The sequence below is a fragment of the Ricinus communis genome, chromosome 9, assembly GCF_019578655.1.
Source record: "Ricinus communis isolate WT05 ecotype wild-type chromosome 9, ASM1957865v1, whole genome shotgun sequence".
NCBI lineage: Eukaryota > Viridiplantae > Streptophyta > Magnoliopsida > Malpighiales > Euphorbiaceae > Ricinus > Ricinus communis.
Window position 1 is genome coordinate 5338125 of NC_063264.1, and position 18223 is coordinate 5356347.

The window sequence follows — 18223 nt, forward strand, 5'->3', positions numbered from 1 at the left end:
TAGGTGTGAGAAGAGGTCGGCTCATCAACCAGGAAAGAATGACAGATTTGTATAGACCCAAAAAGAACCCAAGATGATCCATTATTTTGACTGCTACACCGAAAAGTCTTTGTAGCAGTAAAAATTCTTTTACTTTCACCATTTGAAATCTTCTGTACAACACATGTGAGAATACAAACCTTATATTATCAAATCCTAACAGGAAAGGTCAAGAATTTTTTTCTTGAAGAGTAAGAAAAAAAAAATTACTGTAGGAGATAAATGCCTAAAACCTATAAAAAAAATTAAAAAAGAAAAAAGAAAAAAAAAAGGGATAGTAGATGGGAAAGCAGAGAGAAACAAAGAGAAAAAGAGCGTATATGATTTGTTTATTTATACTAAATATTTATTATAGAAATTATGCTTTTTAAAGTAAATAGCATCATTGAAGGTGCTCTGACAATTATTAATTGTATTTATGTAATAGTAAATTGCAATTATATAGTAAGTATGTTACACTCGTGTTATTAAATCAAATATTAACTTGACAAGTGTCTTTTCAAAGAGTTTAATTATTTAATTATCAAATTGTCTCTTTGTTTTCTTTCACCGCTTCTATGGAGAGAGAATTCAATAATCACATCATGACTCTTATAGAATAAAAATTCAACACTCTCATAATTGAATATTATAAAACTCTTCAAAAAATACCATTTAAACAAAAATATATTTTATTGGAAAAGTTCCCATTGGGTATTGCCAAAAATATATTTCAGCAAAAATACTTTTAGTGAATGTTAAAAGTATGTTTCAGCAAAAATATATTTAAGTAGAAAAGGTCCCATCGAGCATGCCAAAAATATGTTTGATGAAAATTTATTGATCGTGCCATGTATGTAGCTACATGAACCGTTGCACCTTAAAATATAATTTTTAATAAGATTTATGTAGATTTCTAAAATCTCTTGATAGTTTGCTTAGATTCTTAAGAAACACCATAAAAATTAAAGTTGAATAACTATAAATAATTGCACAAAAAGCTGAAGGATTTGTATTAAAATTGTTAAAAATGAAAATTTGTATGAGTGTTTAAAAATACAAGACAATAATTGAAAGAAATAGTTTATTAGAAACTAAAATATTTACAGAAAATTTGTCCTTGAATATTGTAGTGTAGTTATTGTATTTGATTGTTGATGCCGGTACACTCTCTTAATATCTGTTTTCTACTTTTTATAGGGATCTTCAAGTTTTACTAGAGTTACTTCCACTTTCGGTACTATAGAGTCCCATTATCTCATTCTATTTGAAAAGTGAGAGTAATAACTCATTCCTATTACTTTTTATTTCACGTGTTTATATTAGCTACTCCCTTTAATTATTAACTAACTAATTAATTATATTAATATTTACGAGTTTTGGACTTTTATTTTACTTTTTTTGACATAAAAATAAATAATTAATTTAAAAAATACCATAAAAAAATCTAAAAGAATATGAAAAATAGAAAATAGATTTGAAAATTAACGAGCTTTAAAATTTCGCTTCATGTAGACATACGGAGGTAATTTCAAATTGCATTGATAAGTGCATTCTCTACTTGCCCTATTTACTTGATTAAACCAAACTTAATCCTTTATCTTCATAAATAATTGTACCTATATAATATTAAGAGGGAGTGATTTTCTTGTATATATATATATATATATATATATATATATATATATATATTATAAATTAATAATTCATTTAATATTAAGAATAAATTTAATTTATAAAATAAATATTTTATTTTTCACTTGAATTAGCGGTCAAATGTAACTAAATTTAAACATTAAATTCGTAAAATTAGACCGATTGAATGAAACTTTTCAACCATAGGAAAATTACAGAGGAGTGTCGAGCAAATTATACATATAATCTAAAGACATAACAAGCAGGAAAATTAGCAAATTAGAAGTTTGTAACATATAATTATAAAGAGAAAATGAAAAAGAAAAAAGAAAAAAGAAAAGGAAAAGGAAAAAGGGTCTTGACTTGCAGGGGAAGGGGAGTGCGATACACACGGCAACACATACAGAGGATAGAACAAAGAAGCTAAAAGGTCGTCTTGTTCTGAATTATTATGATTATCCGCGGAAGCCAAACGAAGCCTTAATCGTCTCCCGGCTTACTGCTACTACTTCAACTAAATTAAATTAAATTAAATTAAACTAAACTAAACTAATTCCATCAACAAAAAAAAAAAAAAAAAGGCAATTTCATTTATTCTAAGACATTGGTACCGTTTTCTTTTTCTTGTCGCATCTCCTCTTCACTGCTTTTTAAACTTCTCTTTTACTAAAGTTGACCTCTTTAATTACATTTACACCCCTCCAAAAGGTAAAAGAAAATTATTCCTTCCTTATATAATTAATGTTTTATCAATTTCCCATACTCCCATTCCTCTTCCCCACCAAAAACAAAAGCGAAAAAACCCCTCTTTGCGAGACTTTCGAGTTTTAACAATTAATGCTTTTATACGCAGTAGGGTTATTTTAGGTAATTCAACTTTATAATTATTCCGTACTAGGTATCCATTTACCACTGCAACCAAACAGGTCTATACATTTAATTCCTGAGCGATTCTTCATTTTCCTCCGAAATCAAAGTCTGTATAAATTCCTTCGAAAAGCAGGGGGAATACAAAAGGCAAAACAAAGAGAAAAAAGAAAAAGCCAAAAGCAGCGGAATTTCAAGCATGGCAGCAAAAGTGGTGGTTTCACGGCCGGTAACCTTCGTTACCGGAAACGCAAAGAAGCTGGAAGAAGTCCGCGCTATCATCGGAAAATCCATTCCTCTCCGATCTATGAAGATTGATCGTACTTCTTTTAGCTTTCTCTTTCTCTCTCTAAAACCCCTCATCTCTCTCTCTCTCTCTACAATTTCTTTTTTAACTTTCTTTTTCATTTCTTACAGTTCCTGAACTGCAAGGTGAACCTGAAGACATTTCCAAAGAGAAAGCTCGTTTAGCTGCTCAAAAGGTACGTACAGTGTGGTGTAGTCTAAGATTATACAGTTTCTCTGTATATTTACGCTGTTCACGCGCATGTTTTGGCGCGTATGCGCGTGCATAACTGACTGAATGTTAATATAATTATGTTTGTTGAAAAAATATGGAAGGTGAAAGGACCTGTCTTGGTGGAGGATACGTGTCTGTGTTACAATGCGCTTAAAGGACTTCCAGGTTTTAATAAAATTAATAACAATCGTTAACTTAATCACATAATTTTGGTGAAATGTATTCTTAATTTGCTGATTGTTTATTGTTTTGTTTGCTTGCAGGGCCATACGTGTAAGCTTTGTTTCTCTTTCAAATTTCTTTTTTGTTGTGTTAGTTGATATCATAATATGGTATGTTAAATTATTGCAGAAAGTGGCATTTGGATAAGACTGGTGTTGAAGGTTGTAATTCTTTTTAACTCTGTTGTGTTCTGTTATATTTAAAGTCTGTTATTTTTCATATTAAACTAATGGGTTTGGTTTTTTTTTTTATACCTTACAATTGGTGTGTAGGTTTGTACAAGTTATTGACTGCGTATGATGACAAGTCAGCATTTGCATTATGTGTATTCTCTTTTGCCCTTGGACCTGATTCTGAACCCATTACATTTTCTGGGAAAACTATGGTAATGTTTGAAATTTTTTTGTACTCCCTTACATTGAATAATCTAATAAAGCTCTGCAAATTATTACATTTGAATTATCTTTAATCAGCAAGAATCTACACAGTTAGCTGTTTGTTTTGTTAATACGATTATAACGTTGTAATTGTGAAAGTGATGTATAAGCAGATTTATGGCATTGTTTGCCAATAGATATAAATTCCCCCCTTCCAGTCACAATATGATGCATATAAGCTGCATAAAATAATTTTATGATCAACTGTTATTGACCTGTTTATCTGCATTTTCTTTAGTTTCTTTAAACCCAACGTAGCTGAAAATTACATATCTTTAGAAGTTCTATTTGTGCATCTGTGAATAAGTATAATATAGCCTCTACGAAGGATGATCCAATTGTTATAAATTATAATTTTGTCTTAATAATATAGTGAAATTGGTGGCCAGCATAATGTTGTGAACTAAAACCAAAACTGTGTAAATATTATCGAGGAACAGTAGTTTCTTATTTAACTTTGTTGATAACAACCAAGTAAATGAATAGGAAATATTATAAACACTACACTTTTTGATTCTTTTTGTGGGAATATATAATTATTTGGCAAATTTAAATATTTTTTGTCATATTTTGTTCTTTCTTAGTTTGCTTAACAAATAATCTGCTGTTGTATGGTTTAGGGTACGATAGTTCCTCCAAGGGGACCCAGGGATTTTGGATGGGATCCAGTCTTTCAACCTGATGGATATGAAGAAACGTAAGAACATGTATTCTGCTTATTTTCTTTCCCTGGTGTTATGTCTTTGTTTTGATGAACTTAATGCCAATTGTGTCCTGTGTCTGGTTCCTTCTTTTTTAAAGTTTTGCGGAAATGTGTAAGGAAGAAAAGAACAAGATTTCTCACCGCTACAGGGCACTTTCTTTGGTGAAATCTCATTTTGTTGAAGTTGGATATGAATTTGCAATGGAAGACTCTAATGAGAATGACCAAAGTGCATCAGACAAGAGTAAGGAAGATTCTACTGGCAAGAATGATCATGCTGCCACTGCAGCTAATAATGATCAAGCTGCATCTGCACTAATCGTCGACCAAACTGCATCTGCACCTGATGATGATCAAACTGCATCTGCACCTAGCAAGAGTGAGCCTTTGTGTTCTTTGTAATAACATTGAAAATTTTTCTGTTACAATCATCAATATTGGTTCTTATTTCTAGAATTGCCAAATATCAGGGAAAAGGGAAAATGGCGAAGGGTTGGAGAAAACAGAAGAGGAGGAAGCATCTGAGAAAAAGCTGAAGGGGGATGAGAACTAAAGTCACCAGGGATGTTGGCTTAACTTGTTACCGCTTTTTGAATAGAGAGAAACACAGCATCTCTATCTAGTTTAAGATAGATTTTGGAGTATTGTGTTTTTTGAAACTTATTTCTTATTCTGAAGTTACCATGCCATATTAGAGCAGTATAGTACTCTATCTTCAATATGAACCTTTTGATGTACTTAAAATTCTATTATGAGCTTTTAGTGTTTCATATGATTTCATGTTTGGTTAGCTAGTTTGCATTACTACTTAAACTTTCATATGATGGATAGCTATAAAGGTCTAATGTACAGTTTTGAACTCTGCAAATTTTATGATTGGGTGTTTAAGAATTTTTGTATTTAGGTCATGATCTAACATGTTGCTGCTATACTAGTGACGGTGCATGTTAATCTTTTGCATTTTTAATCCACGAAAAGTTGTGGTTGCCTAATGTTGTTGCATGTTCGTTGTGGCAAAAGTTTGAACCATTTCTGTCAGTTTAAAAGTTCTGTTAGACAACAAGAGTACCATTGCCTCTTCGAGTTCAGTTGGAGATTTGAAATCTATGTTCTATGTTCTATGGGTAATGGGATTATTTACAGAAGTTTTAGAGCAATGCAAGGGTCCACATCTAGGATTGTGAGTAGCTAAAGGTTATCTCGTATGTGCATGCTATCAAGTAATAGTATTGGCTGTAATGCGATAATTAATGATGATGAAGTTTGCTGTACAGTCGGACTTGGTATTTGGTTAAATGTGTTTTTAGCGGTAATGCTGTTCCTTGGATACTTGAACTGAGGTCTGTTATGTTTCTGGTTTCTTTTTTACTACTTCAAGTTAGAGCCATTACCAGCTAATTCAGACCCAATAATGAAATGGGTGCGGTCCTGGTAGATAATATAATGGGCTAGAGCTTTGTTTACGATTGAAAGACAGGCCATTGCATAAACATTTCATGCTTAGGCTCTGTTTAGATTCCGGACTCGATGGGAATGGTAGATTTGATGAATCCAAAAAACCCACATCCTAGCAACAGAAGCTGTTTGCTTTCCGAGTCAACTCAATTCTCAACAACCGTGTCTACTCCTGTTCCAAGATAAGCTCTCAATTCTCTAACTTCATCCCTTCAATTGATCCTATATTGTGATTTTGACCATTGATAATTATTTTATATTTCAATATGATTCATCACAAGTTCATAACAAAGTATTCCTTTTAGCCGGATTGCTCTTTGAGTCCCTTTTATGAGTTCAAAAAAGAAGATATATGTAACTCTCATCTCTTTCAACTTCTTAGTATACATTTCAAATGATAGTAGAATATAGTATTGGCTTAGTATGGTATTGTACTCGGGTCTCTTAACCATGCGATAATGTTCAAAGGTACTTCATGTATGAACCTTGGTGAGAAAACAAGTCATATATAGATGAGCAACTTTGCCAAATAAAAGTGCTTTGTGCTAGAGAATGCGCTTAAGTTGACAGCTCCATCAACGTTCATATGTTTTAACATGTACAGTACATGTGATAGTTGGGTAAAAGAATTAAAACTGGACCCATCATTCTTGCACATAAAAAAATTCTCACATGCTATATGGGACCCTAACTCACATGCGAAAACCTTGCATTTTGGTCATCCTCCATGTGAGTTAATTAGAGCTTTACTACCTCAAATTTGGAGCAGCCACTGGCTTCTTGTTCTTCACATGTTTGGTGCGGAGCACAAAATGAACATTTATTTCTTACCCAAAAACACCGGTGCTGATAATGAACTTGTAATGGAAATGAAGATCCATATGGATAGGCATTTGTGACTGCTGTTGTGTGTAGGGTCGCATTACTAAGTAAAAGGTTCTATTTTCTTCAATAGCAGGGTTAAATTTCCATTATGTTGTTACATAATTACTGGTTTAAATTATAACTCATTTGCTAATATCATCGGTTATGCATTTGAAATCAATTTCAGAAGGCCATTGTCAGTGATATATCTTTTTCTTTGACAAGAACAGATGATTAAAAAGGGTAGATAATGCTGTTTAATAGTTGGATTATTAGACTTTAAATCATGTGGATGTGGCAGATGAGCACATGAGCATAGAAGACAATCAAAGTTGCAAGACACAAAAGTAAAAGATGTATGTTGCATCCATTAACAAAGGAAAAAGAAAAAGAAAGAAAAGAAAAGAAAAGCAAAAAGAAGGTAAAAGATAATAATAAAGAGCACCACTACTGCTATATCTATGCATCGTCTGTAACAAAGTTTTTCTTCCCATAAATTGAAATTGAAATTGAAATCCATGCTATTGCTTGTATCGCTAGAAAAAAGAACACAAATTCAATCAAATCCTATAGACTCAAAAGACTAGACAAACTGACACTTTAGACCCAAAAAGACACATGAATGGTAGTTAGAAGGAAAATGGCATATGAAACTGAAAAGAAAAATAAAAATAAAAATGGACAACGCTTCTGCACCTGCTCCTGGAAGAATGGTTTTGGGGTGTTTTTCGATTGAAGCAGGCCGAGGTTGAAAAATAACAGATAGACAAACTGGCTTGGGGGTGAAAATATGGGTATGACAATATAATGACATGTGCAAAAAATGTACACTTGCCAATATACTTTTGGTAATGCATATAGATTTGAAGGAAAAAAAAAAAAGTAAAAACGAAAACAATGGCTGAAACTATTGAGGCAGGATTGAACTGGCCTATTTTGACCAATTTTAATGCACTAAAAAATATTAGCATTGACGGCCCCTGCGGCACCCAAGAGCACCAGCATTAGCAGTTATTGATCCAACCATTGAAGACGACTTGGCACCTAAGCTTGAGGCACGAGCATAACTAGCTGAAGCTCCAGCTCCCGATGGAGTGAAATAAGCGCCATTTAGCAGAAGATCACCTTCTGATCTCCAATTCCAGTTCTTCCATTGGCCTGCAGGTGTTTCCACTCTCTTTGTCACCTGTTTCAAGCAATTCATTATCAACATTCAGCAAAACCTTTTCACATTTTGCATAAATTGAGAAGGGAATGAGAGCAGCATCAGGTGATTAGTAAAGTGATACCTCCTTAGCAAAAGGGTTAACTGGTGCATTATATCTATTGCCCTGACTATTGATGGTGGGGTTAGCACTTCCACCAATGGCATACATTTCCCAGTGAGTATAGTCATTGTTCACCACATGGAAGTACCCATGCCTACATCTGCATTTATCATCATCCAGAATTTCTGGTTAGTTTATATGAAAGTGGACTTGTAAGATTGGATATAAGAAAAAGGTTAATTAAACGCTTACCTTGGCATTCTCTGGATAAGTCCCTCTCCGAAATGGTTGTAAGCAATGGTCACTTGCATTTGCTTGTCTCTGGTGTAGGAATCACTGTGGCCCAACAGCATCACCTGTATTAAATTGGGAACGAAACAACATTAGCTTTCAGTAACGAACAACAGAAACGAAAATAAAAAGTGTTGTTGGATAAAGAAAATGCACCAAACCCACCTCATTATGATGGGTAAGATGGTTGTTGGAGATGGTAATGGCAGTAGAACCCATAACAGCATCAACAAGGCCGTCAGCACAATGAGAGAGTGAATTATGGTCGACCCAGATATGGCTTGATCCAAAAATAGAGATAGCATCACCATCAGCCATGGTCCTCCATCCATAATGACTCGGTGAGCTTCTAACCATAGCATTACCAGTGGGTTTACAGTCATGAATGTGAAGACCATGAATAATGACATTAGTAACAAATTGGATAGTGATGCATGCTCCATTAGCAATATGAACGTTGGCCCCACGTCCATCAATGGTCTTGAAGCTGTTCATAATAAGTTCCTGTTTCAGTTGAATAACCATATCCCTTTTGAACACAATCCACAAGGGCTCATCTTGGATAACAGCATGACGCAAAGTTCCAGGCTTTGGGTTAACAGGATCATCATCGCCAGCATCAGTAACAACATAGAAACGACCATCACGACCTCCAATGGCATTTCTGCCAAAACCGATACCACAATCAGCAAGTCTCTTGCGGTTTTTCTGCCAGTTGGGATCACAGCGCCAGCAGTCATCAATTGGATTGCCGGTTCCGCACGAGAAATATCCTAACTTTCTCCTTTCGGTGCTGTTGCGGATGCTCCTACAATAATGAAGCTAACGCGATTAGTACTATGATCATTAACTAACTTCCAATTTTTCTCTAAAAAGACTTTACCCTTTTCAACATTGGGAACAAATAATTGTTGGATGGAATAACAGTACTTTCGTTCATGATTTGTGTCGGTGGCGCGTAGTAGTGGGGTAATTGGTACTATTTCTTTAGCTTCTAAGCAAGATTAATACGTAGGAAGCATTACAAGGGCAAAGGAAGCTGACATTTTGTCATATAGTGGACCAATAGGCATATTCAGTTTTAACGGATAGAAATCAGCTCGACTTGGTTGCTGCATTGCAGTCAGAAGCTAAAACCCAAATGAGTGATACGTGTACTGTCTTCTTCTACGATCACGCACATGGTAGTCGTCATTTCATTATAAAAAAAAAAGACATTCCAAGAGCAAACAGCATGGTTTGAGCCTATAACACCCTGTGTCAGACTAATTAAGGTAAGAAATCTTAACGCCTAAGTTCTAATTAGCAAATATTGAAAATTGCTGAGAAAATTAAAAACTGGGCAGCACTGTAATGTTAAAATAATAATAATAACATAATATTAATAATGATGATTTGGAGGTATAGAAAATCTATGTCGACTCAAATGAAGTTGAGTCCAAATCAGTCATAATCATAAAAGAAGCTTAAACATAACATAAATGAATGAGAATTATGGAAATCTTACTGGTGAACAAGGGTAATGGATTTATCGCTGCTACTGATGAATATAACAGAAGCAGGGTAAAAGAGGTCAAAATGTAAAATTTTCAAAAAAAGAAGGGCAAGAAGGGAAAATTAAATAACCAACAAGAAGAAGAACCACAATTAGTAAGGGTAAATTTGAATGGAAATGGGTCAGTTAGGGGCAGCTGTTTATACCAGAATAGGTAGCGACAGTATTAATGGCCACCTCCCTCTAATCAACTACCCTAACTACCAATACTCTCCCCATTTGCTACTGAGATTTAAGCAACTAGGAAAGAAAAGTCCATCATAAACCAATTTTAAAACTAAAACATAATGTTATGTTATAATTCAAGAGAGTAGTGTCATACATCTCAACCATGGCAACAACTTCTTCTGGGTCATCAACTGCATGCTCATTTTTCCATTCCTCAATTTCTTCTCCACTGGTACAAAAAATAAAAATAAATAAATAAATGATCAGTGAAAACCCAAAACAGAGGACACGTGGAGGGACCCATGAAGCGAGTAGAGAGATAACACAAAGTACAATGCTGGTGTCGTGTGTACTGTAGTGTGAGTGTAGGTGTGTGCACTGCTCAATGCCAATCACCATCCACTAAAAACCGTTAAAATTAAATTAAAAAAGAATTAACACCCAATTTTTATTTTCTTTAATTAAACCAGTCGAGGCGAACCGTCGGCGATGGTAAATAAAGTAGAATGACTAAAATACCCCTCACGTGTTTTCCCTTTTTATCAGATAGACCTGACGGATACGCTCGCTGTTTGAGGGCAAGCAATGGAATACTGTGAGGAATCCAAAGAAACTGACAATAACGATATAAACGATCCAGATCTAAAGATCCCACGACAATCTCAACGGCAGATATACAGATTCTTAAAACAAAACGGTTATCGAACATCCAACGTTCCAACTAATGATACTACCCATTATCCAACGGCTGAGAAATTTTTTCCTTGTCTAGTTTGTATATTATTATTACCTGGCTGCCATTGATGAGTTGTTTGAGCTCTCCAAATGCTCTGTTTCTACAATATTCCTGCAAAGAATAATGACAACAGACATAATTAGAGAATGTAATAGTGGATTAGGACTAACTAGTGAAATAAATTTTGTGCTCTTCCATTAAAAACTAAAGTCAGCTTTCTCTGTCATTTTGGTGGAGATTCAGAGAGAGAAAAATAAATGAAAGAGAAAATGAAACTTTGTAAGGCTTAGTACGTAAGGTTATTTAATGGAGCTAACAAACCAATACCCACCCATCCTCCCCCCAAAAAAAAAGAGAATAAAAGGAAAACGAAACTAACATTTCAAGCTAAACATTTTATAATTTTGTTAGCAGCTCCATTTTAGCTAAATACTTCATAATGCAGCTATAGACTGAAGCAGGGAAAGTAACATAAAAGCCGCATTTTGACGCTTATTTTCTGTGTAAAAGCAAGAATCTATAAAATAACGCCAGAAACCAGCTTGAAAAGAAATAATGCAGCTCAAAATCTTGATTTTTAATACCAAAAGAAATTAAATAAGCACAAAAGAAAATAATTTTTTTAAAAAAAAAAGAAAGTAAAAACAGAAGAAACTCTGTTTCTCTATAGAACAGAGTACACTGAAATGACCAACAAAACAAAGAGACAAAGAAACATCTCCAATAATTCTCGAAAGAGAAGAAAAGGAAAGGCATTTAATGAAGAACCTTAAGAAACCAGAGAAGCCGTCGTTCCGTGCAGTAGCGAAAACTCCGACGAGCATAACAACAAGAACTGCCGTGCAAAGACAAAACCATTTAGAATTAGACACCTCCATTGCCATTTCCTTCTCTTATTTTTCCCCTCTCTATTAGTAACAATTTGCTTGATAATTCCAGAGAAAAGAAAAGAAAGAAGAAAAGAAGAGAAAAGAAAGAAAGTGTTGGAGTCAGAGAATGGAGCTGCAACAAACCGACCTTTTTATAGACCTAAACGACATTACAATAAACTTTTGCTAACCAACGTACCCTTTTAACGCCGTTAATTAGATCGTATGCCTCGCCTTTTTCTCCGTTAGTGGTTACAGGTTAGGTTTAAGGTTTAACCTAACCCAACATAACCGCTCTCACTGTCAGTAACCACACCCTTTCTTCTCTTGCTTACCCACTGTAACATCCTGTTTGGGAATGTATGCATGTCAATATAATTTCGATAAATTAATATAACAAATTAACGAAATTTCCCTTTTTATTCTTTTCCATATTTGTAATCAAAAGAATAACATGAAAAATTTTCACTCTTCCTCGTTTATTTTCTTGTTACCAAACAAGGCGTATAGTGTTTAAATTTATATAAATAAGTAAAATAATAATTACTGTAACGAACCATTAACGATTTAACCGCAGAGGTGCCATGTCAGCAGCAACGGGTGTACGGTCCAAATAAATATGTTAGGAGATGTCACGGTTTCCTGCTGATTTTGCGGTATATGGATAAAAGCAACGCAATTGCGCTCAGTACAAATAAATTCCGTCCAGGCCCCCCTTTTCTTCTTTTATTAAGAAGGTGTTCCTGTTACTGTTAAGATTAAAATTTAAAAAATAAAATGAACAATTTTCCTGCCTTTTCTCTTTGGTTAGTTTACTTTCTCAGGCGCCAATCACGGCATTTAAATAAATAAATAAGTCTTTGACCTGCCAACAGCAAGCTTCCCACTTCTTAAAAGGTTTTTGATGTTTGGAACTTTTTCTTTTTTACCCCTGGAATTTTCATTTTCAGAACTACTTATTTGAATAACACTCTATCCGTATCAATTTTATTTAATTATTAGTTATTCATCAAATAAATATGAGATTATGTTTATCGTACTTTTACATTCGATTACATATTAATTACGGGTATCATATGTAAAACAGTAACCGAAAAAATAAATTTATTTACACATCAATATTATTTTTTAAAAAATTTTAGTAATTTATAAATGTCGAGAAATATTTTCAACCAAATTAGTTGAAGGGCACATTTTTTTATTTATTATTTTCTGGTATTGTGTGGGCTTAGATTAGAGAGAAGAGGAGTAGATGTTAGTCAAAATGATGATAGAATTGGAAATTTAGAAATGAATCGGATACGTCACATGTGAGGAAGGGTATACGAATACAAGCATGTGAAATTTTCTACATCTAATAAAAGCCTTTGACCTAATTCTTTTCATTGAAATGAAGAAAAACGTAATAATTATATTACCTTTTTAAATAATTTTCCTTATAAAATATTATCAAACTTATTCATTTCACTTTATGTATGGTATTCAATTTATATTTATGGTAATATAAATTGTAATTGAAATTCTCAAATAAATTTCAATTAACCATCAAAAAGTACATTTATGAATATCGAAATTATAGTTTATTGGATTTGTTTTTAGATTCACACTCAATGAATTCTGAAATATAATAATAATATTCATATATATATATATATATATATAATAAAGCATTAGATTAATTAGATATTGAAATTATATATATATATAATGCTACAATCTTGTAAAACCCAAGAAGGCAACAAAAAGTTAATTGGGTAATTGGTATTAATTCAATTTAATGTAATTTTGGAGTTCTACAGTATTTGCTTTTGGGAGGCAAAGATTAATTATAGTGTCATGCAACATAGCAAGTGGCTCCCATTATGGCAATTTCTCACGCTTTGTTCAAATAACTTTTCATTTACAGTTTTACCCTCTTTCTTATCATCAATCATCGTGTACATAAAGGTGCACACAGACATTATGATGCACTTAAAACAGAAAATTACAACCATTGATTACGTGGACCATGATAAGATTAAAGTGTTAGTTGAGGGTTTTGACTTTTCGAGTTCTACAAGTTAAAATTAAATCATTAATTTTGTTACTAGATGTTTTATCATTGCATGGAAGCATCACTCTCACTCATGTAAAATCAAATTGCCACATCAACTTTTACTTTACCTAAGTTTAAGTCAATGTACATTCTTATTTGCAGTTTCTTTTTCTCCTGAGTTAACTAAAATGATATTATATAAATAATAATTTAAAATATATACAAAATTATGCTCAAATTAATTCCATACAAATCATGATTTAAATTTTATTTGAAAAGAAACACTCCCTCTAGTTTTCTTTATTTTTCTTCTTATAAAAAGAAAAAGAAAAAATATGTTAAATATTAACAACGGTAGTGTTTGGGTGTAGGGTAAAATTAGAAGAGAAGAAGGAGGCCCACAAAACCCATAAAACAGGAAGCAAATTTAATTGTTTACCTTGAGATACACGCGAGGGAGGAAGATGGGTTTAGCACTTTTTACTCAATTGCATCTTTACAAAACCAAAAGGAAAAGTCATAGATTTTGTAGGCCTAAGCTTTTAGGTTTTCGGGTAACCAAAAACTGTGCCTGGCGGGTCTCAAGTTCAATGCAGGTTTATTTTTATTATTTTTTTTTTTTTACAATATTATCTAAAAGAAAAAGAAAAAAAAAAAAAAAACTTTCCCCAAGTGAGGTAGTGCAGCCCAGAACAGAGAACGCAGGGCAGCCTTGACTACAAGACCGCAAACGGTGCTAAAGAATGTTCTTCTCTTATGAAAAGTGCCAATTTTGATTGACCAATATTCCCGGGTGTGAACCAGTCCCACATACCTACTCATTGGTTCATTATTATTATTATTATTATTATTTCATTACCAATAATTAAAACAAAACAAAACAAAACAAACCTTGAATTAATTCTGTTTATTAATAAAATTACCTTCTTTTCTGCAACCTCTCCTTTATTCTTTTTAAAAATAAAAAAAATCAAAACCAATCCATCCACGAGGTTAGATTTGTATGTGAAAAATGCATGTGACTATATTAGGGGAGTCATTTGATAGAATAAGGAAAATAGGTACCAATAAAAAGAAACCTAAAATTTGAATTTTCAAAGTTGGAAGTTGTTGCTTGAATTAAACTGATTATTTTGACATAAGTAGTTGTACATATTGTAGGAGTGACTATTTGACCGGTTTGGTGCTAAATCCAATCAAAATAAGCCTATAAAGTAAACTGTTTAAATATGAATTGGTTCCAACTAATGACTATATCAAATAAACTGAATTGGATTTGTAAAAATATAAAAAAGACCAAATTAAATAAAATATAAAGTTTAGAAAATTATCTATAATTTGGTATTTTTACGCTTGAAAAATATTTTTTTTTTATAACAATGTAACATGTGTCTTTTTATGTGCATATTATGTTTTTTTTTTTTCATTTTCTTACATTCTGAATATTAATAGCAATACTAACTTTTGATAAAATAAGTATTATTTTAAAGTAATTTAGCATCCAACTGGATATTTTATGGTCATAATAAATTATTAAAATATATTTTTTAATTTTAATTAATTTGAAATATAATTTTTTTAAATAAAAATCTTAATATATTTATAAATTTTAGATGGTTGTTAGATATATTACTTGTAAAATTATAATTTAGTGATGATCCAAGTTAAATAATGCAAGACTTTGTAAAGAAATAAATATATAAATATGTATCTTCAAAATACTAAAAATAATAAAACTCATAGTACTCATATGATAGAAGAAATATCTCCAACCCTCAAATATAAAAGTATTAAATTACATCATAGTTTTTTTATTTTTTGAAAATAAAAATTTAATATATTTAATAAATTTTAAAAAGTCCGTTAGTTTGGGAAATTTAGTTGAAATCAATTCTTTGAACTTAAAATCAAATAAAACAAACTTATAAAAGACATAAACAGAATTAAATTGAAACACCGGTTCGTTTTGATTTTTCAGAATTTTGCATCTCCGAAACTAATCGTACGGTTGGTTGTTTATGGTACAGAAAATTGGATATTTGTTGTTTTTCAAGAAATTTCATATGCCTGAATTGCTAAGGAAGAAGATGATATTCAAGGACAAGAGGAAGAACAAGTATGAAGGGGCCTAAATTACTATGTTAAGTAAATTTTTTGCAGTTGCAGGAGCTTACCTAAGTAATTTACAATTTTGTCTTTGATGTTGGACTTTCATCTACAGATACAAATTGATTTTTGCATGTCTTCTAAAGGATATATATATATAAAACCTTTTTGTTTGATTGGTTTGCACAAGAATTTAGCAAGAACCTTTTACTTTGTTTTGTTTTGTTTATGATGCATGAGAGGAAATTATCAGAGGTAGCATTCGGTCCAAAAAGAACAAATGTTTATGATATAGATGAAAGTACTGATGTAAATGATGCTTAGACTTCCACCATATCAATAAAATAGATAACGATCATCATACAAAATTAATTATATAATCAACTTATGGTTTTCTTCAAGAGGAAAGAGACCCAAATAGTTAAATCAACAAGCACTCAGAGCTTGTTCAACAAAGGGGAAGCAGCCACACAAATTATTAGTATTACAAAAATAAAATTATTACAGGAAAAGACACACAAATGCTCATTCGTCTTCCCATTTAAAAGAAAAAAATGATACAAATTGACATGATTTTATAATGGACACCATATTACATAAAAAAAATGTCTAATTAATTATAGAGATAAAGAAAATAGGAATGTCAGTGTCTGTAAATATTTATCGTGAACCAAATAGTTTAGTTAAAACATTACTATTTGCATGATTGTGTGTTCTTAAGTGAATATTTTTGTGTAAGTTTTTTAATTAGCATCTCAAAGGAGGAAGTTTATTTGGGAAGAAGATTTGATTCATGAGAATTTAAAAAACATGAATCAATTGGATTGTTCATAAAGATGTGAAATGTTGGAGTAAACTAAATGATGAGTATGTTATTATAGATAATTATTTATTATTTCTTTTTATTTCTCTCACTCCCAGAATCATTGCATTTTCTTCACTCAAGTGTGGATTTATAAAAATATCTCCAATTAAATTGATATGGTTTCTTTTACCTATTTCATAGATTACTAATTTTTGGATAAAACTTAGAGTTTGAGTATTTTAATAAAAATTTGAAATAAGCAAACTAACAAATTGATAAATATAATACGTGCATTGCATTTAAAAGTTTTATTTTAAATGTGAAAGAGATGAATATAATACGAAATATTATTTAGTTTACACTCAGCTTCATAAAATTTTAATTTATTCTGTTTTAATCATTTAATTTTAACTGTATTTCAATATAGTCACCTTACATATTACAAAAATAGTAATAAAAAAAAAATAATTTATCAATTTGTCATTGAAAAGGGACTAAGTTGTAATAAAAAATGAAAAGTCAAAATAAAATAAATTAAGACTTTCTGACCGTAACAAAACTAAATGAATACTATTTGCATCATTATCTTGTGAATAAAATATATACTAATTGTGGTATGAATTACGTAAAATAGTCATGAATAAAAACTAATCATACAATAGCAATCAAAATAAAGTTGGTTGTTTCCATTTATCAAAGAGTAAATAACAAATTTAATAATTTTCTTTGGTGTTATAAAAAAACTAATTTCAGTTTTAATTATTTTCAAAAGAGTTAGAATTTCTTTTTTATAGAAGCCACAAAAATGAAACTCAAAATATAAAAGTCTGGATTACTATAGTTATGAATTATTAGAATATTACAAATTATCCGTCTTTTGGATCTTTTTATTTATATTTTGAGAATTTTATAATATTTCTCAATTATAAGTTTTTTTTCTCCATCCTAATTAATTAAAAAAAAAGTAATTCATATATTTTCAAAAAGAAAAAAATTAAAAAGAAATGAGAATAATAATATAATAGCAGCTGTATGATGCATCAGCAACAGCTAATGCATCATAAATGAATGAAAACACATGTAATGAATATCATCTAATAACAACCATTTTTTGAAATAGGGCTTTGAAGAAGATGGAACAGAGTCATTATCTATGCATAAAAAATAAGAGACTAATACATTAATTGGATTAGGTATATGCTTGATGAAAGATGAACATGCATGTCATACATTGACCCCAAATGTCTCCAAGTACAAGTGTCATGCACATGGAGTCAATTTTAGCCATGCAATTGAAATGCACCACCTTTCATTACGAAAATTGGCCCTATTTTTTTGAAACAGTTTCTAAGACACTGGTTATGGATTTTGATACACATATTCATTTTTCCTCTGGATTAGATCTAATCTCATACAGAAAGAAAGTTCATTTGGATGGATAATGACTATAGACCAAGCATGTGTTGCACCATGTGGATGGTGGAACCATGGCTATTCGGTACCACCACTTATCACATCATTTCTCTTTTAGCATACTATTGAAAAATACCCTATTGTTCTCTTGTCTTGAAAATACATGTTTCAGAATCTTTATATCTACATTTTCCATATTTTCTTTTTTCTTTTGGGAAGTAAAGGTATAAAATACAGTTAAGACCAAATTTAATTA

General features: G+C 31.6%; 2 protein-coding genes across 2 annotated transcripts; one reads left to right on the forward strand and one right to left on the reverse strand.

Annotated features, from left to right (window-relative positions):
• Positions 1–2577: 2577 nt before the first annotated feature.
• Positions 2578–5192, forward strand: LOC8265640 (inosine triphosphate pyrophosphatase). The gene is made up of 9 exons (XM_015718557.3): positions 2578–2840; positions 2938–3002; positions 3142–3205; positions 3304–3313; positions 3392–3423; positions 3535–3647; positions 4320–4396; positions 4501–4781; positions 4873–5192. The coding sequence occupies exons 1-9, from the start codon at positions 2720–2722 to the stop codon at positions 4953–4955; spliced, it is 846 nt and encodes a 281-aa protein (XP_015574043.3). The 5' UTR covers positions 2578–2719; the 3' UTR covers positions 4956–5192.
• Positions 5193–7150: 1958 nt separating this feature from the next.
• On the reverse strand, positions 7151–11742 carry LOC8258025 (probable pectate lyase 8). Its single transcript, XM_048379171.1, has 7 exons — positions 11508–11742; positions 10794–10850; positions 10158–10232; positions 8446–9088; positions 8242–8345; positions 8011–8149; positions 7151–7907 (listed from the first exon to the last, which is right to left on the reverse strand). The coding sequence occupies exons 1-7, from the start codon at positions 11621–11623 to the stop codon at positions 7686–7688; spliced, it is 1356 nt and encodes a 451-aa protein (XP_048235128.1). The 5' UTR covers positions 11624–11742; the 3' UTR covers positions 7151–7685.
• Between the last annotated feature and the right edge of the window lie 6481 nt (positions 11743–18223).

Coding starts and splice junctions, on each gene's coding strand:
- LOC8265640 (XM_015718557.3), top strand. CDS start 2,720: ATGGCAGCAAAAGTGGTGGTTTCACGGCCGGTAACCTTCGTTACCGGA. Junction 3,424..3,534: donor GGATAAGACTGGTGTTGAAG/GTTGTAATTCTT, acceptor ATTGGTGTGTAG/GTTTGTACAAGTTATTGACT. Junction 4,782..4,872: donor TGCATCTGCACCTAGCAAGA/GTGAGCCTTTGT, acceptor GCCAAATATCAG/GGAAAAGGGAAAATGGCGAA.
- LOC8258025 (XM_048379171.1), bottom strand. CDS start 11,623: ATGGCAATGGAGGTGTCTAATTCTAAATGGTTTTGTCTTTGCACGGCA. Junction 10,233..10,793: donor AACTCATCAATGGCAGCCAG/GTAATAATAATA, acceptor TTTTTGTACCAG/TGGAGAAGAAATTGAGGAAT. Junction 8,150..8,241: donor CTTATCCAGAGAATGCCAAG/GTAAGCGTTTAA, acceptor TGATAAATGCAG/ATGTAGGCATGGGTACTTCC.